At 32.5% G+C, this 26,240-nt stretch overlaps 2 protein-coding genes across 2 annotated transcripts in view; one reads left to right on the top strand and one right to left on the bottom strand.

Annotated features, from left to right (window-relative positions):
• Positions 1–306: 306 nt before the first annotated feature.
• LOC133205143 (protein spinster homolog 1-like) lies at positions 307–25,393 on the bottom strand. Its single transcript, XM_061340889.1, has 14 exons — positions 25,200–25,393; positions 17,914–18,084; positions 15,822–16,024; positions 9,268–9,419; positions 6,892–6,958; positions 6,611–6,747; positions 6,278–6,406; positions 5,785–5,980; positions 5,252–5,317; positions 4,439–4,537; positions 4,165–4,348; positions 3,294–3,311; positions 3,001–3,061; positions 307–425 (listed from the first exon to the last, which is right to left on the bottom strand). Exons 1-14 carry the CDS (start codon positions 25,282–25,284, stop codon positions 416–418), a joined length of 1,578 nt encoding a protein of 525 aa, XP_061196873.1. The 5' UTR covers positions 25,285–25,393; the 3' UTR covers positions 307–415.
• LOC133205145 (neurofibromin-like) overlaps positions 21,451–26,240 on the top strand; it is a 37,067-nt gene continuing 32,277 nt past the window's right edge. Inside the window, exons 1-2 of the mRNA XM_061340891.1 lie at positions 21,451–21,550; positions 23,499–23,642. Coding sequence (XP_061196875.1) covers positions 21,491–21,550; positions 23,499–23,642 — 204 coding nt within the window. The 5' untranslated portion in view covers positions 21,451–21,490. The remainder of the gene's footprint in view (positions 21,551–23,498; positions 23,643–26,240) is intronic.

Here is a 26,240-nt window from a genome sequence, read left to right as displayed (position 1 = left end):
TTGTTGCACTCGGCCAAAGAAACGGAAAGACAAAGTCTGTCTGAGACAGTGATCATATCCCATGCTTCTCTACATAATGGAGAGCTGAAGGAGTGTGCTCTTAATAGATGTTATTACAATTATAAAATACCTGAGCTCTTCCATTTGCAGCCCAAGTATCTGGTGGATCCCTTAATGCTGAATATTTTTGACAAAGAATAAGTCATAGGTGTTTTTTACTTTGTTTTTGATATCTAAGCCAGGTAAACAAACTGTCCAAACAAAAATTATCCTTAGCAGGAAAGCTTTTTGTCGGAGTCGAGACTTTCATAAAACATTACTGCGATCTGGATTAGCTTCAGTAATGGTATCATTCTCTCCCAGGTTTAAATTAGGATTGTCAAATCCACCATTAATGGAGACACTGTTTGTAATATCACGTCTCTCTGAAAAAAAAATTTAATTTTGTCAAATTATGTTTAAAATAAAAGACAACCCACAGTCTCGAGCAAAAGCAGAAAAAGGGGGGTTATTGTACAATCATTCTCTGTTTCAACAATTGTCATTAGCTGCAGATTTTTTTTTTTTGTGGGACAGACATTACAAATTGGGTAAATAAATAAAACTTTCAAAATATCCAAGGTAAAGCAACTTATTCACTCATATAAAACATATAGCTAATTAATGATAAAAGGTATTTGCTGTGAAACTACATATATAATTATATATACTATCCTTTGTTTCAAAACAATAGAGAATTGTCTTATATTAAACATATATTTAAGATATCAAGATGAAATCAGACATTACATGCTCATGCTTTGTGTGATAAGAGATTGTTAGGTTCAGAATTTGAAGATTAATAATAATATACATGTATTGTTAGTATCCAATAAAAAAATCTTAGTTACCCTAGTTTTGATCCAGCAACGATAAAAAAAATCATCAGCAACGACGCCTTAGTTTTGATCCAGTAAAAGCCAATGTTATTAAAGCATTCATAAACATAGTTTAAAACAAGTTACGTATATTTTCAATTCTGATATGCACCTTAGACATGAAATTATGCATCTATTTTATGTACTTATAATTATACAGAGTGTTTCAGCAAACATGTCCCGACTTTGCTGTTTCCAAAAAAAGTTATTAAGTCCTTATGAAAGCAAATTTTCCAAAAATGTTAAGAACATACCCATATAATTTTTTTTTAAATGAAAACTAAAACAAAAGCTGTATTATTTTTCTTGAGATGGACATTTTTAAAACATGCACATTCTAAGATGCAGTTTTCAATTTAACATCATTTTATAATGGCTGCATTAAATTTGTTCTTCTTTTTTTTTTATTGAACATTTCACAAATAACAGTCAAGTTTATCATAACCTACATTTATTTACAATAAAGCTAACTTAAACCATTCACATGTTTCATAATTTATGCACTGGAATTTTTCACACAGTATACCTGGGAAGAGACCAGAAGTCTCTAAAGAGACTCAAGCTTTACTGGTTTGTACTTAAAGAAGTGGAGAAGTTTTATATTAGATTTACCTTTACAAAATTCTGTATCCTGATGGTTTATAAACTTGTACTAAATTTGATTAAAACCCAACTAAATCTGTAGGAACTATAGTAACTATGATAACAATACTAATTGAAATAAGAAAATAGATACATAGAATTATATGTTTTAATTTAATTGAATGCCAAGTTTTATAGAACTGGACCAAAAATCATTTTTTGAAAAAAAAAATTGTTTACAAAGACAGATGGCTAGACAGACACATAGATGGACACTTTACCAAGCATACTCTGGCCTTATTGTGTGGTGTGTCACAATTATGTCCAAATCTGAAGCACTGTGGTCGCGACCTTAAAAGAAATGGGCACACCTAGTGGAAGCCCCTTGCATCATAACACATGCAAAGCAATGCATAACTATATCCTCTCTAGTTTAATATGAAGAAATGAAAAAAATGCACTATGTATATAAAACTTTTTGAAAGAAATCATAACAAAAAACAAAAAGGTAAAAAAATAAGAAAAGATATGTACAAACCCTGTTTTACAGGCAAAATTTCTATTTAAAAAGTGAACATAATTAATTTAATTTTCTGTTCATATTGCTACAAACCACCTCTCTAAGCAAACTAAGATTCACATGTGAGTAAAATGTGCATTAACTGTACAGATAACAATTTTATGTCATTTGCTCTAAGATGAGGAAAAGAAACACAGCTTGATTCTGATAAGTGTATAGTGCAGGTCACCAACACCATTGCTGACATGATGTCAAAACTGAAAGAAAGGGTTTAGTTTTTCTGGTAAAGTGACACAGAGTGTTACAACACCTATAGGAAACGAAAGCAAAAGATTAGTTTCTTCTACAAGTGATAAGTCAAAGACAATGTTAGTTCATGCTGTCAGGACTGTTATTATATTTATGAGTGTTTTTAACATTATATTTTTATCGCTGAGAAATTACATGAAACAGTTAACCAACTGAATGGAAAACATATTCCTGTTACATTTTGTGGTGGTTGTTAAAAATAAAATAAAAAAATTATATTTTTATGAACTTTTTTTTTTTATTTTCATGAATATAATCACAATCCATATAGTTAATGCATTAAATTTACTCATCAATCTTTTAACCTTGATCCAAAAATTTAGTCCTGCCATGGATAAGTTTACTGAACAGTATTTAAAATTCATACAGGATAAAACAGCTAGGGGGAAAAACTAACAGCAATTAGAGTTTGCAGGGAAATTAGTTTATTTTTAAGTACCCAGGTAATGCCCAAACTGTTCCTGTGGAATTTCAGTACTTGCAATACTTTCTATAAATGTTTTAGAGTGGATAGTGAAGATACTAATTATAATGATGAATAAATTTCGTAGCATAATTGTTAGTATGTGAAACACAGCAAGTCAATTCAGAAAAGTCTGCAGAATATTACATTAGTGTTTTGTCTTGTTTTATGCAAACGGTTGCATTCCATCGAAGTCTTCATCATCTGACCTTAAAATTGGCTCCACATCGCTATCATCCTCTGAAATATCCTCATCGGAGTCCCTTAGACCTGTATACATAATCATCAAAGTCCTCATTTAAATGAATTAAATGAGATAAAAATAAAAACATTATCATGATCAAGTATATGGAACTGGGATGACGCATTCATAATTCAATAGGATGCATGTTTTAAGACTTCAGTTTTCAATCGTATTACAAAAGATGGAAGCCATTATTAATCAGTAGAGCATGCCCTGTGGAGTCGCAAACAGATTAGTTTTAATTGATCGTGTCCTTACCCCAATATGATGAAGAATCTATACATAAATTGTACATATTTAATTCATATAAAATGAAGTATAGCATTTAAAAACATAGGTAATCAAAGTTTATGAACTTCACCTTAACTAATGTTATCTACAAGTACATGTAGTCATAAAATATACAAGTTTTATAAGTCTACTACCAAATTAATTTCAGACAAGATCAATCAATTATATGCAAGTTCATCACAAAAAGCCTTTTTATAACACCTAAAATATGTTTCAATTTCAGCACATTAGCAAGTTTGTTAGATTAATCACCCATTGTAAGTTTGGTCAAGGTAGACTTGGAAATGGATGTGCTCCAAAAAATTTAATTTGGCCACTTACCAAGAAAATATACAACTAGATCATTTACAACCTTCCAAAGCAAATCTGGTAGTGTCATCTCCCTAAATGTATTATTCACACAAGTTTGGTTAAAGTAGGACTTAAAATACTGTAAAATCACATATTTTTGTGGGTTAAATTTTCGTAGTTTGAGGAAAAAATGCTTTGTCCAAGCAAGTTTTCTCCAAGTAGTTGATTATTATTACTTTGAAAATGAACCAACTGGCTACCAGTGTACATATGAGGTTTCTTCCAAATCAGAAAATTAAAAATTTCAGAGATACACATTGTATAAAGCCAAAACTTGGTCATTTCTTATTTGAATGGGCAAACATCAATATAAAACCAGCATTTATTTTTTAAACATACACTATAACTTGATTAATCTACATGTAAGTCAATCATGATGTTTTTCCTGTTCATCAAATTTTGTTAATGAACCCTCAATTACATATCAAAACTACATGTTTACATTCTTTCAATGAATCAACATAAGAAGCAAGACTTTTTTTTTTACCTCTGGTGATTCTTTCAGCTTTCTCCCTGTCCTTCTGAATAAACAGAGCTGTAGCTAAAAAGAAGGCACCACCTATAACACACACAAAAGGTGTCACATAGAAGGCATTTCTGAGAGTGTCGGACTGCACAGAAGCCGACTTCCTCGTATCTGCTGGGTAAGAATATCCTAAGGCATCTGAAATCTGCAAAGAACAAGAGACATTACATGTCCCCAGACAGTATTTAAACAGAATATTGTATATTATTCTGTGTGTAGAATATGAACTACATACCACCCCAATCAGATATGGACTTCCTGCATCCCCCAGAGCATGTGACACCAGAATCTGTACAGCCTCGGCTGTGGAGCGTCTCGTAGGGATCACAACGTACTGCAAAATGTAAACAAGGAAGAAATAAAATGTGCTGTAAATACGCTCACTTTACGCAATTTTTTTTACAAATATGAAAATGTTATGCAAGGGGAGCTCACTCCTCACTCCAATGAAAGATGAATCAACTATATTATGTATTTTTATGAATATAAAATTTCAGATAATGTTGATACATATTCATATTAAATAATCATTAATATTAATTTTCTAAAATTGTTCATAACTATTAATATTGTATAATCATTAAACAATATTTATATCATCCCTCTTTAGAACATTTATATTCTTTTAAAAAATGCCTTAAAATACATTTTTTTTTGTATATCTTTTTATATTTTTAAAAAAGGGCTGAAAATGTATTTTTGCTTAGAATATTAAACGTTTGTATAGCTCTCATGGATGTCTTTTTTACAAAATTTTCTGATTCATGATGCATAAATGTATAAAATCATCACAATTTCTCTCTCTCTCTCTCTCTCTCTTAATTTCTTTTTGCTTATATAGAAGCACATGCTCAGAATTCAAGCACCATAGACAAAAATTCAAGAACTATACATGGAAATTTAAGCACTTTTCAATGACTTTTTGCTCTTTAAGCATTTTCAAGCACTTTTCAAGGACATTAAAGTTCAAGCACTTTTCATGGTCTGTGTGAACCTCCCCTGTTTTACAGGATCAACGAAATCAATGAAATTGTTGTATAATATTTACCAGTAAAATATCTGCTATGATCGACCAATTCAAGCACAGGAAAGTTTCTCCAAAGAAAATAAGTGCCTGTAAATGGGAATAAACAAATTCTACATGGAATTATTTCAATACAGATAATATTGCAAAAATGGTGTAAATTATTTTCTCTTTAATAAAAAATCCTGATTCTAATACAAAGTAATGGAGATGTACATGTATAACCATTTAAATGTCAGAGTAATAAAAACAATAGTGAAAAATGGAACTGTATTCTTATTGACCAACCTATTTTGGTAGTGACAAATTATCATAAATTTATATAAGAAATTGCTAAAGGATGTTTCATATTTATTTATACATGTATATCTTGAAATCAATGACAAATCAGGATGAAAAAAGGGCAAAGTATTGTCGACAGCCATGAAGAAACTTTGAGAGGAAATAAGGAAATAGTGGTACAATAGTTTTTTAATTAATCATCTTCCTTCCATAAAACATTTATAATTTTCAAGATATTTTGTTAACAAAGAAATCAAACAGGTCAAACATCTCACCCATGAAGCTGGAATGTGGTGTTCTGATAGCCAAAGACCAAAAAATAGGAAAGGTGTGCACATCAGCAGACCAAAAGCACAGACCAGGGGATCAGCACGGGGGTTGACTCTTTTATAACGTCTTGATGCCTCAGCACCTATGGCTACCCCGAGGAATCCAGCAGCCACTGTGATGCCCCCAAATATGAAAGCAATGCTGAAAAAGTTGTCATCGTCCTAGTGTAAAAACTGTTTAAGACATACATGGCAGAGACTAAGGGACATCTATGATTCCCATATGATGATGAATACTCTGTGAATTCAATACAACCCCCCCCCCCCAAAAAAAAATTAAAAATCTATACATACATCAATTAAAATCTTCCTTTGTGTTAAAATACAAAGAAATAAATAATAAAAGCCTCTTATGCCCTACTCTTAATTTGCCTATTGTGAGTGTTTGTGATTCCATGCCCACTATTGAAATGTAAGAAGTATTAATATTATCACTTACTCTCCTTCATCTGCATCCTGGCCCTGGGCTTTGATGGCATTGAACATGTAGGATGGAGCCCAAAGTGCTAGAGCACCAGTCACAAAAGCAACACATGTGAACCCGAATGTTGACAAGACAAAGCTCTTTCTGTAATAACAGTGTACAATATACAATATTTATTAAGTTTTATTTTTTCAATAATTTTCGAGTATTATACATGATCTAGAAAATGCAGCAATGTCACCTGTGTCATGTGTACATTGGAAATGAATTAAAAAACTTGAATAAACTTTTCATAACTTTCAAAATTGAATACATTGCTTAGCAATACAAGTAAAAATCTCATTATACGTTCTGGCCAATTCCTTGAGATCTTGGAGATATGATGAATTATGTAAATGAGTTCCACCTTCTGCATGACCTCTTTGAGGCTCTCTCAAAACAACAAATATCAAAACAACACAGATAATTCCTAGGGCCGGTGTAAACTGCAAACAAAGCAAATATATCTATTTATATACTCATAACTTCAACAAGCATTCAGCAAGAGGAAATTTTACTCAATTAATCTGCATTCATTGTGAAATTTGAAGCAACTCTTTGAAATAATTGGACTTCAGAAATATACCTACCCTGAGTGCCCACTGCCATGCACCAAAGGCTTTGGCTATATTTGCTCCTACTACATAACCTAAACCACTGGAAAAAAAGAAAGTTATATATATGAAAAAAAAAAATATCTGTCAAGTAAAAAGCTCAAGGACTACAATGCTCACCAAAAGGTCTAAGCTAATACTAAAAATAATGTATTATTTTGATATCCTCTCCCCCAACCACTTTTAGCAGTGGGTTATGATTAATTTGAACAAATTTGAACAGGAATTAGGTTCACTTTTTGCATTGTATGGCACTGACTGTAGAGTGAGACCATGCAGTTAATTAACTATCAGCCTATGGCCTGTTCCAATCATTAATATATGTAGAGAGTTTCATTACCTATGAAAGGAAAAAATTGCACTGAAGGTCCAAGATAATTTTACAGAAAATTCATGTATTGAGGACAATGTACATTCTACAATGAATCAAAATATCATTGTCAATCCACAAAGTAGATTAACCATGTATAATAAACCTCAGAAAATTTCTATCAAAATGCACTTGTACTTCTTAAATTCGTGGCTGTGCTTTCTTTAAATATTGAAAAACAGCTTGGTCATTTTGAAAATAAAAAAAATTAAATAGATTAATGACAAAATTCATGACATCATAATGGACTTTTGCTAGAAGCACTGACTTTTACACTCGACAGCTTACTTTGACATTTAAACAAGTGTCATGTACGGAGGTACGGACTTGATATTAGATTAGAAAACCTTACTAGTAGTCATAGGTATGATGTTAGGGGCACTGACATGATTTACTTGTATGCAATAAACACAAGAGATGATGGGAGGTTGAGTAACATAACTTAAAATACCTTGTTCATGAGGGATAGTATTTCCTTTCAATCTCATTTTATGAAGGAATTAAATAAGGAAGAAAAAACATTCCGGAATAAAAACTTGGCAGTAGTTGGTCAAATGGGAAGGGAGGGGGTTAGTAGAAGGTGTCTCTCCTTCCCCTCCCTAGACAACATATTATGTGCTTTGAAATGCCCAATTACATGTATTATCGTTTAATTAATTGGTAAGCTAAATATTTATATCGCAAAAGAGCTGCCGTATATTGTCCCAGTGTAAAAGTAAGCCATCGATTGTAAAAGTCAGTGTTTCTCGCAAAAGTCCAATTAATGGACTAGAAAGAAAAAATATGCCATACATGTATTTATAAGATATGTATAGTCACCATGAATCCAAATGATAATAAGTTTTGAGTTTTCAGTATTTTTCAAAGACCAAGTAAGGCTTTAGTGAAATTAGCTCTTTGAACTATATAAGGAAATTTGTGTTTGAACTTTGTCTTTCCTGCATTTATGTTTCTGAGGGAAAAAAATACATGACACCTGCATCCCTGATTTTCTATTTCATAATAACTAGTACACTTGAAAGTGGGGCTTTATTTCAACATTTTCAATCTCTTTTATCAAAGGAAATTAAGTGTAGTTAAGTTGAAACTGTTTAATTAATATTTCTTTGTCAATGTAGAAAAAAGACACCAAAAAATTAGATCTGTCAGATAGCCACAAAGGGATCCAAGACGCTGACAAGTTTTGATCAGTAAAGCTTGAATTACTTGTAAAAATTTAGATCAAAAGAAATAGCTCTCTAAATATATTTTTAGTATTTTCTACTTCAATTTTGAAATTGTATTTATCATTTTCCATGTTATTTTCATCAAATAAAATTTAAAACATAAAATTGAGCACTTCAGGGTGCATTTAGATTTAACTGGAAAACCCCATGCAATCATGCGTTATTAAATGTACTGTTATTCATGCAGGTTAATATGATTTAGGTTTAGTAAACTTTGTGTTATACAACAGTCTACACTGGTTATCACATATGGATGATTTAGAATATTAATAATAACAACAACAAATGTCCATGTATTAAACACATGCCTATTCCAATATTAATTCAACATGATGTAATGACAAGAATCTCTGAAATCTAAATTTTCCAACTCCCACAAAATTTTGTGAATGCAACAAGTTGAAAAAAAAATACAGCACCTATCAGTGGAAAACTTCCTTGAAGGTCTTATTTAACATGTTAACCTTTGCCCTAGCTGCAGATCTGTAGCTCCCTGGTCTTTGGTCGTCCATCCAAATTTTTTCAGTCCAAGTGAGCTACAAATCTGCAGCTACCCTTTGTCTCCAAATTTGTCAAAATATATCTGTCCATTAGGTTAGTTAGGGCCTATGTTAAAGATGTGATAATGTGAACAGAGAGACATATAAAAACAATTTTCCCCCTTGATTTTCATCTCCTGGTTAGAAAATTTAATAAACAGAAAACGCATATTTTTTTCCAATTCTCCTCTTTTTTTTCAAGGGAGATAACTCCTACCTTCCCACAGGGATGGCAAAATAAAATATCATCAGCATTCTTGTGCGAAGATCTTTCGCAAACAGATCTGCGATTATGGTGGGTGCAATGGTAGAATAGCTGGCCTCCCCTATTCCCACTGCAGCCCGAATAAGAATAAATGCCCAGAAATACTGCAACAAAATTTCAATAATATTTTATCATTTCAAGTCACATGCTCTATCCAAGCTAAACCCACAAAGGATGTTATGTATTGGTGGCCAAGGGTGAATCTGGATATTCAACATGCAAAGAAAATCTGTTAAAAAAAACTGAAAGTTAATAAAATCTTAACTAAAGATATAATATGCATGGAAGATAATATAAATAGGGAGTAATAACAAAATCAAACATAAATGCAAGCTCTTCATGGCCTATAACTGACACACAGTGATAAACCACAAAACAGTACACGTAACGTAGAATTATGTAAAGTCGAGCATTGTTTGCACATGATTAGTTGATTGGGCATAGCCAGGCATACCTATGATTGATATGTACGGTTCCAAAATTTACGGGTAGCGGTATGTGTGAAATGAGGCTTTTTTATGCACTTTCTGTCTTGAATACCTTTTGTTTCTTTACAAAAAAAAATCCAAACATTGGGGGTCCTTGTCGATAAAATGAACTCACACTTCTGTTAAAGCTACACAGCAATAAGCATGGCTGATAGGAAAGAAAAAAGAAAATTTTTCTTATTGTTTCAAAATTTTTCAAAAATATGAACCCCATCCAGCATTCTTGGTGGAAAAAGTTGTGCAATGATTGGGGTTTACATTTCTAGTGACTTGCCCATAGGGTATGTGGGTGAGGTGCAATTCTCATCTGCACCGAGATCAAAAAGTAGTTATTACATCATAAAAAAATGATTATGATGAGTATATACTTCATTAAAAAATTCTTGAGTCCTACACACCAGTAACCTTGTATTTCAATGATAATGTTTGTTTAATTGAGGGCAAAGACCTGAGAGTATGATAAACACATCTGGATAAAACTGATTTTAGTCATGAATGCATGTATTTCTATTTGCCATGAAGGTTTTATTAATAAAGTGAATACACTTTGATTTGAATAATACAATTAAAATCATGAATATATGAATTTCATGATTATCTTTTTCAAAGATTACAGATGTATTTTTAAATGATTTACTAACAGATTGAAGTGTAGATTAAAAGCCACACGAAAATAAATGAAAAAAGTTAAAAAATTAAATTACAATTACTTCCAAAAAATCCATTGATCAAGTAGTGATTAAATATATACAGAATATCTTTAACTATTTCCTAAATAAAACCCTTTTAGGAGCACCTGTAAAAATTTCAACACCTTCACAAAACAATTATGGCACTAATGTATTTCTTCATGGAAAATAATCATTCTTGGGTATCTAGCAGAGACAATTTTCTATGACCTTCATAGCCGAAAAGTGAGTAGAATTATCAAATTTGTGATTCAAAGGTTACTCCGCCCACTCAATTATCGTGCGCAAACAATAACAAGAGGCCCAAGGGCCTTAAAAGTCACCTGAGTATAATACAACAATGTAAAGGATCCATAGAAGTATAAAACTTAATAAACAAAATACAATGATAGATAAAGCTAAGTTGTCCAAAAGCAAGAGAAATAAGATGATCAGATATCAACAAATTAATTAATCTAGTGCTCAGTAACAAATCTTAATGTACAATGTAGATCTATTTACTTGCCTGTACTTGCCCCCATTTGACACTATCACCATTCTGATTAAACAATAAAATAGTGCTTGAGCACTCACACTGGCCTTGAATATAGTCAATAGAGCGTCCCTCCCACCCCCTACCAGAACCCCTGACCCTGGGGCCACAAATTTCACAATTTTGGAAGAGGTACCCATGCTCATCATAAACATGTACCAAGTTTATCTGCTAAATATACAGGGGGAAAGAAGAGGATTTTTAAAGAATTTATGCATTTTCACTATATGATCATTTGATTTCCAACCTAACTCTAGAACCCCTGACTCTAGGGCCATGTATTTCACAATTTTAGTAGAGGGCTCAATTTAATGCTTATTACAATCATGCCGAAATTTGACTGTTTGATGTCCAGGAGTAAAGAACATTTTTATAGATAATTTCAATAGTTTTAGGACCACCAGGGGTAAGGGACCATGAAATTCATAATTTTTGCTCCCCTTCACCCACTGATGCTATACACTGAAATTAGTTGAAAATGCTTCAGCGTTTCAAAAGAAGCTGAAAATATTCAAAAGTTAACGACCCACAGAGGACTAAAGATGGACAAAAACAGATAGCAATAGGTCACCCGAGTGACTCAGGTGACCTAAAAATGTTTGAAGAAAATTATTGTTTTAGTCTTGAAATCACAAGGAAACACAGATACATACACACACAGAGCACAAAAACAGGGTTCTGTTAAACTGGTTCCTGTCCCAGTTCACCTACCTGCCCACCGGTATAGCAAAATAGAAGAACATTAACATCCTTGTTCTGGTTCCCTTGACAAACATGTCTGCTATAATTGTAGGGGCTATTGTTGAGTAACTAGCCTCCCCAATGCCTACTAATCCTCGAATAATTAAAAATATCCAGAAATACTGCAACAATTAAAAAAAGAATGCTATTCGTTAGTTTTCATATCATAATTAATTCACATGTATCATCTATGGTGCCCTGAGCTGAAATCAGAATGAAAAAAGGTATGCTGCAATAATCTAAAAAGAATGACTTTTATAAAATTCCTTTAAAACTGAAAGAGAAGACACAATGTATAAATGGAGCATTCCCAAATGAAGCAAATTGATGACTTTCTATAACAAGAGGCCCAAGGGCCTTCATGGTCACCGGAGTATAATATAACCCCGAGCAGAGGTTTTCAAAGAAATAATGCATTTTACTATTATATTCAATAGAGCCCCTCCCCCCTCCACCCCCACCCCAACCCAACATCAGAACTCCTGACCAGGAACCTTGAATTTCACAATTTTGGAAGAGGCACTCTTGCATATCATAACCATGACTTAGTTTGTCTGCTATTTATAAAAGGAGCAAAGAAGAAGATTTTCAAAGAAATAATGCATATTCACTATATAATCATTAGAGCACTCCCTCTCACCAGAACCCCTGACCCTGGGGCAACAAATTTCCCAATTTTGACTTATCACTATTGCTCTTACCTTAAGCCCTTCACTGTATCTCAAATACAGTAGGAAACTCATGCTTTAAATATAACTTATTTTAAACAAAACATTGGCAAAAGTAAATATTTTGAATGGTTTGAGGATAATAGGAGCTTTAGAAACAAGAGGCCCATGAACCACAATGCTCACCTGAGTCAAAATGGCAGTGCTGTTCTTCAAAAGATTTTAAACAGATCCCCCCTCCCCCTTTATTCACAAGAAAAAAAATTGACTCCAATATTGTGGCTCCACACTATCCCCAAAGGGTCATGTGATAACAAGAATCAACACACCATAGAGATGCTTCAATATCTTAATATGACTAAAGTGGTCTTCCATTATGAAGAAGAAGAAATTTTCAAGATTTTTTTTTTTTAGTGTACATGCATTAGTGTACATAATATTTATCCCTGGTTCTAGTCCCACCTTAACCCCACTGTCCATAATTTGAAAAAAAAAAAAAAAAAAAAATTAAATCCAAACATCTTGAGAATGTTTGCATATTAACATAATTTAGGGGACCAAATTTCCATGTAAAGCTCTGGGGTACTAATTGGAAGAAATTGAATCTGCACTAAGTGTACTGCTGATGCCTGATGAGACAAACTTTATTACCCTACTTAAACTATGACATGTGCTTTAAATATCACTGAAAAATTCTTAAGTAGTTGTAATGTGCAAGCAATATTGACACAATGCTTCATTAAGAGTGTAGGGTTCTCGCAAGTTTAAGACATATCTGGATGATCTGATACCGTTGTTTTACAAAATGTGTTGTTGATGTTGCATTATGACAATTAGCCAGCTATTTCTGTTATATGGAATTTCATTGGTTAGAATATCATTAATCAAAATAAAGAACCAATCAAAGGATGTGTAGCAAATGAAAAGGGATATGTAAAATGTCAACCAAACTGATCTGTAATCCAGACAACACAAACCAAACCTGAACCGTCAGTGTTTTTACTATTGAAAAGTACAGTGTGAACCGTCAGTGTTTTTACTATTGAAAAGTACAGGTCTGGATGACATCTCAGCTAGATTTGTTAGAGATGGAGCAAACTTTTTGAAAATACCTATTACATATATAATAAATCTTTCTATCTCTTCTGGTATTGTTCCCAATGATATGAAAATAGCTAGAATCAAACCTCTGTACAAAAAAGGTAGCTCACTTGATGTTGGAAATTATAGACCTGTCAGTATTTGAGTATTGTTTCTAAGATTTTAGAGAAGGCGGTTCATATACAACTTGTTAAATTTTTAGACCAATATAAAATCTTGTATGATTTTCAGTCTGGTTTTAGAGGACATTTTTCTACTGAAACTTGTTTAATACATTTGTTTGATTTTATAAAAGGAAATACATCAAAGGGTCTATTTACAGGTATGGTCATGTTGGACCTTCAAAAGGCTTTTGATACTGTAGATCATGAAATTTTATGTAAAAAACTTAATGCCATTGGAATAAGAAATACTGATTGGTTCAAATCTTACCTATCAAATAGAAAACAGTTTGTACAATTAGAAAATATTATGTCTGAACCAGGTACAGTAAAATGTGGTGTACCGCAAGGCAGTATTTTAGGCCCTCTACTATTTTTAATCTATGTCAATGATATGGCTTCCAGTATTGATCCTGACTGCAAACTTATTTTATATGCTGATGATAGTGCAATCTTATTTTCTCATAAAAATGTAGATTTTATTTCAGAAAAACTTAGTACTGTTTTAAAACAATGTTCAAATTGGCTAGTAGATAATAAGTTATCTCTACACCTTGGGAAGACTGAATGTATTTTATTTGGATCAAGAAAGAAGCTTTCAAGTGTCCAAGATTTTCACATTGAGTGTAATGGACATACAATACATTCTATGGAAAAAGTTAAATATTTAGGAGTTTTTGTTGATCAATTTCTGAGTGGTGAATTTATTGTTGAGTCCATTGTACAAAAAGTCAACAACAGGTTGCGTTTTTTATACAGACAAGCTCGTTTTTTGGATATAAGAAGTAAAATGTTATTATGTTCTGCTCTTATACAATGTCATTTAGATTATGCTTGCTGTGCATGGTATGCAGGTTTGTCAAAGAGTTTGAAAAAGAAATTACAAGTATGTCAAAACAAAATGGTAAGATTTATTCTGAATTTAACTCCTTTACATTCCATAAACTACAAAGTGCTTAGTACATTAAATTATTTAAATATAGAAGACCGGGTACGACAACTCAGATTAAACCATGTGTATAACATATATCATGGTTGTGCGCCATCCTATCTAAGCGAAAATTTTACTTTAAGGTCAGCCGTATCTTCACGAAACACTAGAGCATCCACTAATGAAGATTTTTTTATTCCTCATGTGAAAGCATGTCAAGCGGATACTTTTTACTATAATGGCATTAAGGACTGGAATTTTTTACCAGCTTCTATTAAATGTACTAAAGGAAAGAGTACTTTTAAGAAACAAGTTAAGAGTTTTATCTTACAAAACGGCATTTTAGAACATGAAAGTGATATGTTTTAGCATTAACTTATAAAACATATTTTATTATTTTATTGATCCTATATGTTGTCATACTTAAATTAAATTTAACGTGTAAGCAACGCAGTGCTAAAATTATAGTGCCAAAAATTGTTATAGTGCTTTAATGATGAAACATTGTATTTTTATCTTATTTAGGGTAGGACCCCATTGGAAATAAGCTCTCCAGCTTTAATGGGTTATCCTGGTATCAACTAGTCACTATCTAAAATATGGTTTCCTGAATATCTATTTATAAATCTATTTAAAATTTATGGATTCTCAAATATTGTCTTTCAAATGACTATGTACATTTATGTGTATTTGTTTTATGTATGATGACATATGATACCAAATAAATGATGATGATGATGATTGTTAACCAACTTTTCAGTTAACCATGACATCCCTACTGGACAGACCAACCAATGATGGACAAAATGTGATCAGAAAAGCTCACTTAAGCTTTCCCCTCAGGTGAGCTAAAAATGGAATAAAATACCTATTCTGATGTTTCAAGACTCATAATTAATTATGATACAACTACATGTACAAAGTACATGTATTGACAAAGGGTTTCAACAATCACACACTCCATATTTGCACTACATTTATATCATGTCAAATAAAATTAACTAGAAAAGAGCTGACAAGAAGCATAACTGTAACAAAAGGTGGAAGGGTGGCTTAGAACCTGACATTGAACTATTTCATTTCAATGTCTGTTTACAGCCTAGATGACACTCCAATCCCCCTCCCTCCATCTGCCATTGCAGGAATTAATAAAAAAATAATACATGTAATGATATCTTCAGAAAAATATACTTACATCTTTTCCAATGAAAGACCCTGACAGGGTAAGAAGTGACCATAGTGTGATTCCTCCTCCCATGATGAACTTTCTGTTATATCTGTCACCCAGGTAACCAAATATTGGAGAAAAAATCATATAGCTTATTATAAACACTGTTTGTATAAGTCCTGCCTCTGAGTTTCCTATACTATAGTAGTGTTGTATGTCCACCAATACACCTACAATAGCAATGGATGAGAAGAAAATGAGTTAAGACTTCTATTATCAAAATATATGTACTAGCTAACTGCTCATATAATACTCCCAATGGACTAAGTTCAAAGTAGCTTAAAATAAAAACCCTGCCATCTCTTGCTAAAAATTGTACAGTACTGCAAATACCTGTTGAGATGTATTGTTGAGGGTGGTTAATGCCTACCTCTGTGTTGGAGTACAAAAAATATTACCATGCACAGTCCAAGCATAAAAATGTCATCTAAAGGATAATTGTTCACTTCAGGGTCATTACATATCCTTCAATCATAATTAGCACTGATGGCATGTAGGATCTAAAGTTTTTCATTACAAAATTATGATATGGACAAAAAATTTACTCTACACATTCACTCATCCAGTGACCTTGACCTTGTCCAAATGACCATGGTGCAGAGTTGTTTCACAGTTCACACCCCTCTGGACACAAGCAACCTTTGTGCCTAGTATGCTTAAATATGTTTCATATGTAATATATTTATTTACTTAAATTTTTCTCCAATTCAGTTTCGTAATGGCAAAAACAAGAATTCTCTGTTTCTAAACATGCTAAAGCAGGTGAACTCAGTCACATGAGTTGTTGCTAAAACAATAATGTAATATTTTGGTATCTGTGACCTTGTCCTTGCCAAAAATGACGTTGGTACAGAGTCATGACCTGCCTATGGTCTTAAGCTACTTTGAATTAAGTATAAGACTCTAAAGCTTCTTGGTTTCAAAGATATGCCCAGACAAGAATTTCTCTCCTTTTATTCCTATACAATAAAATCTTAAAAAATAGTCACATTTTTTTTAAACTTTTGACAAATCAATCTAAAAATCTCCCTTAAGCTCTTCCTTGTACACATCAAATATTTATTAATTTTTTGATAAATTCATAATTTATCCATGAGATCTCGAATTTTCTTCACAAAGACCAATAATTAAAAATGCAAATTTAATATGGAAATGGTAATTCCTTCCCTTAAGATTCCTATAGCATAAATTAGCATGAATTCAAATAATATGATGAGATGCAGCAAAATGTTAGCTAATACATCATTACACATAATTATCATTGGCCACCTTTTAGCTAAATGTCAAGCAAGAGGCATTTATTTTAGGGGGAAATTTTTTCTTTCTCAAAAATTAAAAGATAAGAGAAAAGAACATAAATATCATGTTGATGATGCGACAGAAAAGAGTCACGTTATATCACATACAGGGACACCATAATCCCAAATGCATCAGCATGATAACTTTTATCTGCTTGAGTAATTCCCTCAAATTGTATGGCAAGTTCCTAATTAAACAGAGTTAGGGGGTTTATAGTAACTTTAAATTTTACACTCCAGTTATCTGCAGGCTGATGAGGATTGTACACAGAATGTAAATATGTAAAGGTATAAATGCTTATGAATTAATGTGAATCTTCCAAGGTATATATTCTATATCAAACTTTGACTAATATGATTAACACCACTATAGCACAACTGAAAAATTTTGTTCTGCTTCCAAGTATTATTTTTGCCCTCCCACCTTAGTCCCCTACAGCAAAGTGTCTCCCAACCCCGTTGCTTGCTTGAATTCCCAAATCCTGTGATAGACATCCTGAATGCTCACATGCCCAGGCATTCACATACTTTGACACATGATATACATGCACAAACACTTTGTCTTAAAATGTATCATCTCCACAAACTACATATTTAAGTATAATACCGATAAAAAAAACTTTGGAGTTTGAATTTTCGACCGCTATTATCTAATCCAATATAATCCACGTCTGTTAAGTCTACTTGATCATTCTTCAATGACAATGAGGAAACATAAGAATATCACTTGATTTAATTGCCCTGTACACATGACAACAAACCTGCTATGGTAAATCTGTCCATGTAGTTGAGTAGATTAATAAATAATAACACAAAAACCATAAAATAAGCTCTGGATTTGGAGATACTGTCGTCCGCTGTGACCACGATGACTCCTGGGGTCCCCACGTGAGTATCTGGCCCTTCATTGTTGCGGACAATCGGAGATGTGTCTGAAATATCAACAGGCATATCGTCTAATTGAACTGTGTCGTCGAATGGCGGAAGTATACGACTCATTTGTAAACATTTCAGAGATAATCGGTCAAGAACATCGAATGCGACTCAGTGTCCTGTGATTCTTCAAAGTGGCTTTTATATATTTTGTACTTTGAGCCCGATGCTATTGCGGCAACAGCAGCAATGTTTTTATAAATTATATTACCATGTACATGTACCACATACCTGTGGTAACTACTATGAAATCACGAAATGAATTTTAATGTTGTAAATCTATTGCAGATACCAGAATACCGCGGCTGAAATTGTTATATTGTCCTGGTCACTTCTATACTTATAAGCTATTTACATACATAATTATAAAATTATACTAGTACTATGCTAACAAATGCAAGTTCTTAACCTTTGGCTTTCTCCCCCTTTGTTGTTTGTCTATCCACACTCATCTTGAGTAGGACAAAAACACACTTTCACATGTAGTCAGTGCCATTTTTGAACAGTGCAACAAAACAGGAAGTGGTGTTCGAAATGAATTCTTGGTAACTTTCTACAGCAAGATTATACGCTGCAAATAGCTCGATCATCTCTGTTTTCCTTCTGAGTATATCAATGTATTTACAGCGTTTAAGATCATAAAAAATAACTTAATGACGTTTAAGTTGATGAATTTTACAAAACAATAAATTTATTTTTATGGGATTTTTAATCATCGGTTTGCTGAAGGGATTTTATAGAATGTGTGTATTTACCAGTGTTTACATACGTACATGTATCAATATATTTACAAAAAGATTCGATCCACTTTTTATTATAAAAACACGTTTATATGTGCTCAAAAAATTGAGAATTGGAATACTTATTATTAATTTCAAATATAATCGAAATGGTAGCGAGAGTAATGGACCATAACGCTAGTCCTAGTCCTGAGGCTTTCCTCATTTCTCGACTTGTTCATTCCAATAATGCATTGAAATACAGGAGGAAACTTTTGTACTGCACTTCACAGGCACGTATATTTAAGGTCAGCCCTGAAACTCTCTCTAATTTTATGCCAGGGAAATAAGCCCTATCCATAATTTTCACTTTGCAGCTGGAAGATATCTGAAATACAGAATTCAGACCTTTTATTATATCGCGTTTTAAGGTCCGCCCTGAAACATTCTCTAGTTTTTATGATACGGAAATAAACCTTGTCCATAATTTTCTTTTCGTGACAGGAAGATATCTGAAATACAGAGGGCAGACCTTTTATTATGCCGCGTTTTCAGGTCTAGCCTATATTCTACGTAAATAAACACTGTCCATAATTTTTACTTTATATAGCATCAGGTGGGGGAATTTAAGCTCCCCTCCCCAATGTTTGCAGTGTGAAGTATTTTTCTGTTAATTTAAAATTTTCATTTAAAATCCGGTTGACCTTCCAGTTTTTGCACCTTTTTGACTTAAGAAAGTGTCGTCTCCGCCCCCCCCCCCCCCCCCCCTCGAAATAGGATTTTCAGGTTTGGATAATTTTTTTTTTTTTTTTAGCTTATCAAAAATTTTCCGAGTCTGACATTTTTTACAGTTGATGTAGAATACTAACCCCTAACCCCCATCCTCCCCAGAAAAAAAACCTGGATCCACCTTTGAAAGTTTGGAAGCAAGATTAAGATTTCTGTCTTTTTCTCGAGTTATGTCCACTGTTTAAATAATTTTTTTTTAAATAAACTAAAAAGGAGATCGAAGGGATTACTTTTCAATCCTCCGTTTTGCTGAAAAACACTGGAGCAACAGAGAATAAAAAGATCATCGTTTGGCATAATTTCAATAATGATAAATCCTGCGATTCCAGAGAGAGAGAGAGAGAGAGAGAGAGAGAGAGAGAGAGAGAGAGAGAATTATACTTACGAAAGAAAGCTATAGTTTTCATTTCCAAGATAAGTTTCCAGTAGTTCTACTTATGAAATAGATATAACTGTAATATTTCTTCTTACTTTACACCTTTAGTACATCACTTTAACACTAGGTACAAAACTTTTTTTTCAGGATTTCCTATTTAGCCGTCGTATTTCTCTTTTTTCAAATAACATTTCCTGTGCATGCATGCGCCTGAATTTTTACTTCATTTTATTTATTTATTTTCGTCACTCGCATCTAAAGATTATATAAATAAGCGTTAATTAGCTCATTTTATTTGATAAGATTTGTGATATATTTGTTAAATGATCGACCTGGAACGATGCTTATGAACAAAACTGAAGAAACTCGCATGAACCTTCATAAGGGAACTAAGGCCGGGAAATTGGTAGGTGTGAGATAGCCTCTAGAAAGGAGACAAATAGTCACAGAAATCTCGGCAATAATATGCAGTGGCGTATATTCCTTTCTGCTAATGTGTAGGCTAATGTGAAGATACAGGTTTTACCTAAAATGGAAATTGCCGAATTGTGGGTAGGCAAGGAGGGAGTCGACCCTTCTCAATGGAGAATGTGGATCGGAGGACCACTCTCTGCGAACTTGGAGACATCTATCATTGTCCTTTTTCCAGTGAATATAATTATAAATCATTTAAACATATTTTTATTCTACAGAAATTAAAATCTTCATGACCACTCTTAATAAAATTGAGAAATTTTAAAAATTGTCATATTGTAATTTTTGAATTTACCGGGTGCTAGTAAATTCAAAAATTACAATTTGACAAAATCCTTACACAGTGCTTGGTAATTATGGAAACCTCTCTACTGAATAATCTTATAATTTTTAATATGTATTAAGATTGACTTCCCACTAACCCAAACAAATTTCCTAATTTCTATTCCATGTCCCAATTGTAGACTCCTGTTGCTGTCACTTTTTAATAGTCTGATATTGACTTCTAGGTAATATTTCAATTTTAGATTTAACCAGCTATAAAAATAAAAAGTTTTGTCATTGGTTGTCAATAAATGAATTGAATATTGAATTGAAATAAATGCTACAAAAGTTGGATTGGCATAAAAGTGTGAATTGCTAAAAACATTTTTATAGCTTTTGATGAAAAAATATTCTAGTAACTGGTAAATAAGTAAGATTTATGATCAACTTTCCCCCATTTTTTCAACGAAATACAATCATGTATATTTTACATCAAGAAAATGATTAGGCTATGTAGCCTTTTTGCCTATATGGAATATACGCCATTGATATGCATGCGCTGGAAATTAGAAAACTGCATTTATGAAGTCTTATTTTATTATTCATTACCTCACATGAATTTTGTTAGGTTTCCTATTGCGATTTCTATATTTTAAAAAAATTAAAGCCAATCTTAGCGAGTATGCCCATATTTGGATAAATGTATGCTAATGCGCATGCGCTAATAATATCAACATAAAAGAAAAATGGCGACAAGACCACAGATTTTGACGAAGTGTTAAAATGGCAACACAAAAGCCAGGAGAGTGGGTTCAGTCGTTGATTCAGCGATTTGACGCCCAGGTAATATTTATATTTACTTGTTGTCGAAAGTCATTTTTGCATATTGCTTCCTTGTCGAAAAAATCTTCGTGATGTTGCGAGCATGAAATTTTTATGAATGAACAACCAACTCCACTTGGAGTTGAATTTGCATTTGCCAAAGATCGAAGAGATGCTTCATATTGATGATTGTAGAGCAGAATATTTTTTTAACAGCTATACATTCTGTCATATCTTTGTTTGTGAAAAAGAATTTCGTGTCAGTGTCTTAATTGTTTTGGCGTGTAATTATGATAAATTATGAATTAAAGCAAACTAAGGTGCGTATGCGTGGGAGTTAGTGGGATTGTGAGTCTGCATATATTTAATCGCAGGAAGTTAACATGAATGAAAACTACTCAACTGTTAAGAATGGAAATGGCTTGGTGAATAGAAGTTATAAAGTAATAAATACACATATATTGATTTGATATGATGGTGAGAACCATAAATGTTTCCTAATAAAAATAAATAATTAAAAATTTCATTTTTATGAATATGAGACAGACTGGTCAGCAGGCTAGTGATTTGTTGTGGAAGTTTCTTAACATGGTTAATGAAGTGAAGAGATAAATTAAGGAAACTTAATTGTTTTCTTTAAGGGTATATGATTAAAATTATTTAGGAAAATGGTTTATAAACAATTTTTTTTATAATGACTATTCATAAAATCTGGTGGATATAAAACTATGGTATATACAGAGTTGTCAAAAACTGTCAGTCCTGTCAGCAAGGCAGGTAAAAATATCTGGACAGATAACAGTATATATTTAAAAAAAAAAAAAAGGTTGGTCCAAATGACTGAAAAAAAAAACAAGCATGATGCGCAAATTTTAAGAGATCTGACAGGTTGGGGTGTGCAGGTGAAGGTCACAAAAACAGCAGAGATGGCTGAGTGTGAAGGTGGTAGATCAAATTTGTTCTAGAGACAAAATTTATGTCATTTATGTCTGTGATTAAAGACTCTCTATCCTGTATTGAGAAAAGAAACTTTTGAGATTGAAGGCTGTTGAAAATGGTAAAGGGCATTTTGATGCATTTATTTTCCTTTATCAGTGTACAAAATAAGGTACATGTATCTGGTCTGACAAAACTTTGACCGGTCCGACAGAACAAGACCAAATGTCTGACAGTAATTTAAAAATTTCGACAACTCTGTTAATATGTTGATTCCAGCCTATGTAAAATACTTGAACCATTTCAATATTTTAACAGTATATGAGATATTGTTTACTCGGGAAATGAAGATATTCCAATTTGAGTGATATGTGTGTTTGTGAATTGCAGTTATGTAGTAAACATTTATTTTACCTTTAAACTCTGTGTGTAACCTTGACCTGACCTTTTACTACAAATTATAAAGTGCCTATCCGATAATTGTGAACAAGGCTGTAGTTGTTGCCATCCAGATGGAAGGAATTGTTTGAAAAATATAATTCGTTCAGTTACCTCAAGTCTTAAACTTAACCTACTTTTATTAAAATTTTACGTTATTTTTTATCAGTACCTGGTTATGAATCTTATTGATGATGACATTTACTTGCTAATGATATTTATTAATTAGCTTAATGAAATTAAAATTCATGTGAAATGGAGGCTTATTATCCCCTTGTAATGAAGTTGGAGGGGATATAGCAAACTTCTTGAGTGTATATGTGGGTGAATGAATACATGCATAATGGAATTTATGGAAGTAATAATTTATATTGGGATCAAAGTGCTCTTTTGTGAGATGATGCTCCACATTGTATATATAGGTGTGTCATTTTACAAGTATTATACATTGCATACAAGGGGTATAACATTTTATTTTGTATCTGCATCAGTGGTGTTAATTTACTTTTGATATTGGGTTGAACAGGTATAATAAATTTAAAAAGATGGAGAAAGAAATTGTTTATTTTCATAACATGACTTTATTCAATTTCAGTTGCCAATCAAGACCGGCCTACATACAACACAGTCCATACAGAATGTGGAGCAAAATAAGGAATGTCTTATTAGTGTTTCCAAGCACAAATTCTCATTAGTTATCAATGGGTTGACAAAAATTCTGCAGAATGTGTCGAGCATGGTGAGTCATCTTCCAACATAACCCCCCCCCCCCCCCCCCACTTTCCTCCCACCATCAGTGTACCATAAGATATGGATGTTATCTTAGGTACAAAGGGTGTTATAACAGACAAATAAAGGAAAAAATTTTTGCTATTTTTCGGGAATTGTTATTTATTTTATTAATCCCTTAATCCACCCAGGAGAATAATATTTGGGACTTGACTGGTCTGTTTTGTGCATTAGTTGAACATAGTACAGGCTGTATATATATTCATTGATTTAGTTTTGTTTTTTATTTTTTTTTTTTTTAGACCAGGAAAGTTATTTTTTCATAAGTGTAGCACAGTTCTGGTGACCCAGATGCATATGAACCCTTAAGACAAGCCTACTTTTGTGTAAATAAGTGAAAGAAGTGTTCAGTACATATTTTGATCACTAGCATTACATTTATTATTATTATTTTATGTGATTGGTTTTCTTTTGAAACATGTGAAGGTGCAAAGTTAGCACATAGCAAAGCTGTACAGCAAATTAGCACATAGCAAAGCTGTGTAGCAAATTAGCACACAGCAAAGCTGTATAGCACACACACACCTAAACACTCAGGGAGGTTTTGAATGAGGTAGGAATGTTTAATTGATAGGGTCTCGACAACGGAAATGCAATGTAAACTTGGAGCTATGTTTAGTGGTGTATTTTTTTGTTGTTGAATGAATTCCAGATCATCTGAAGTCATCATTTTTCATAAAAGAATAAACATGGTGAAGCACAAGAGCAAAAATAAACTGATAAATACAGTGGTATACCAGAGTTTATATATGGTGCATATTTTGCACAGTGACTTTAAAATTTTATATGTGATATTTAAATTGTGTTGCATGCATAAAGTTGTATAAATGAGGGGTGGAGGAAATAAAACAGAGTGAATGTTGTGGGTTCAGTCTGATTTCAAGTTCATCTTTCTCCTCAGTTTGAATGCATGTTTTTTTTCTAATCTCCAAAGAAAATTAATTTACATGGGTAGGTTATGTTTACTTACATCAAACTATACAATTTCTATAAAACTGATTAAACTTGCAGACAACATTTCCACAAGTTATGTTTAGCTTGTAGTGACAAAAGTTTAATTTGAAACCTGATGTTTGACTCATTTTACATAATTGATTCCCCCTCCCCCCCCCCCCCCAAAAAAAATATCTTAATAACTGTACAAGTAAACACTGCTCAGAAATGATAGTGTATTTTTAGGGTGCAAAATTATTTCAGTGCATATTTTCTGACTAATGTAGCTCACAATTTCATCTCCTTAAAACTAAATTTCTCTTGTTTATTGTATTCATATCTAGGTACTTGTTATAATTACATGTATTAGATTTCTCATGAAGGTATAAGCAAGAAGTGTTTGGACATGTTGGAAGGCTTGATACATGTTTTCAAAATCTGCCAGAGAAAATGGTGTTTATGTTTCTTTCAATTCTTTGTAATTGCACAAACAATAACTAAGTAGATAAATAAAAGATAAATAAAAACCCTGATACAAATGTATATATTAGATAACAACATTGTATTTACTTACAAGATTTCTTCTCATTTTTTACTGCCATAAGTTCCACTGTTGAAGGACTTTTTTTACTTTCTAATCCATTTTCATCTGATTCCATATTTTTCCACGTGGGAATGAGAATATCCCTTGTTTAGCGTGGTAAGGGGAAAATTATCGATTCAGGCATGCTTGGAGTAGTCCTGATACCAGAGTTTACGTTTGAGCCGGACTTGAGGCTTTAGAAGGGGGATAAATTGTGACTTTTGTACCAGTTGTACATGCGAGATAACACAGTTGTATAGATAATGACTTTGTCATGAGGTGATATTGGTTTTGGTCACGGATGGCTGATTAGTTTTGGGGGCTTTTTGTCTTTTGCTTTGGGCATACAAGCTAGGATATAAATAATATTAATATGCAATTAAGCTATATATTGCCTTTTAATATGAATAGATGGAGTTTGTTTTGGTCTTTAGGAACATGTATTTAAAAATAAATATGCAATGTAAATCTTAATTCTGCCATGTATACATTTAAGAAAAAACAGATTTGTCTACAAACTATATTTATGTATTACCATACAATGGAAACCTCTATGTAAATTTTCCACTATGAAAATACCATTGGCACATTACAAGTAGTGACCCAGTTTTGGATTACTATCAAAGACTGATAAGTTTTATGAATGGAATGGTATAATTTAAAGTCCAAATGTAGGTCAGACAACCCAATCATGCATTATTTATAGAAACTCTATCTTACAATACTAGAATATCTTCCAGCACTCAAGCATATGATCAGCTTATGCTTAGTCATGATGAAATGTTTATTTTTTTTTTAAATTCCACATCTCGGAGAACTTTTTTTTAATTAGTATTTACCATAACACAGTAGAATTACAGTGATAATCAGGCTACAACAATCCCTAATGATTATAGTGCAAATTGATGATTCTGTTTATTTTTATTTTATAGCAGAAAGAAAACAGAAATTATTTTTCTGTATCTAATATAATAAATCTGCCATGCCTTCTGTCTCTAAATTGTAGAATACTACAGTTAACCCTCCAGAAAA

The sequence above is a fragment of the Saccostrea echinata genome, unplaced genomic scaffold (genome assembly GCF_033153115.1).
Source record: "Saccostrea echinata isolate AGI-Se365-2 ecotype Australia unplaced genomic scaffold, CSIRO_AGI_Sech_v1 ptg000054l, whole genome shotgun sequence".
Lineage (NCBI taxonomy): Eukaryota > Metazoa > Mollusca > Bivalvia > Ostreida > Ostreidae > Saccostrea > Saccostrea echinata.
Note: the sequence above shows the minus strand (reverse complement) of the source record. Positions and strands in the feature narration are given on the sequence as shown.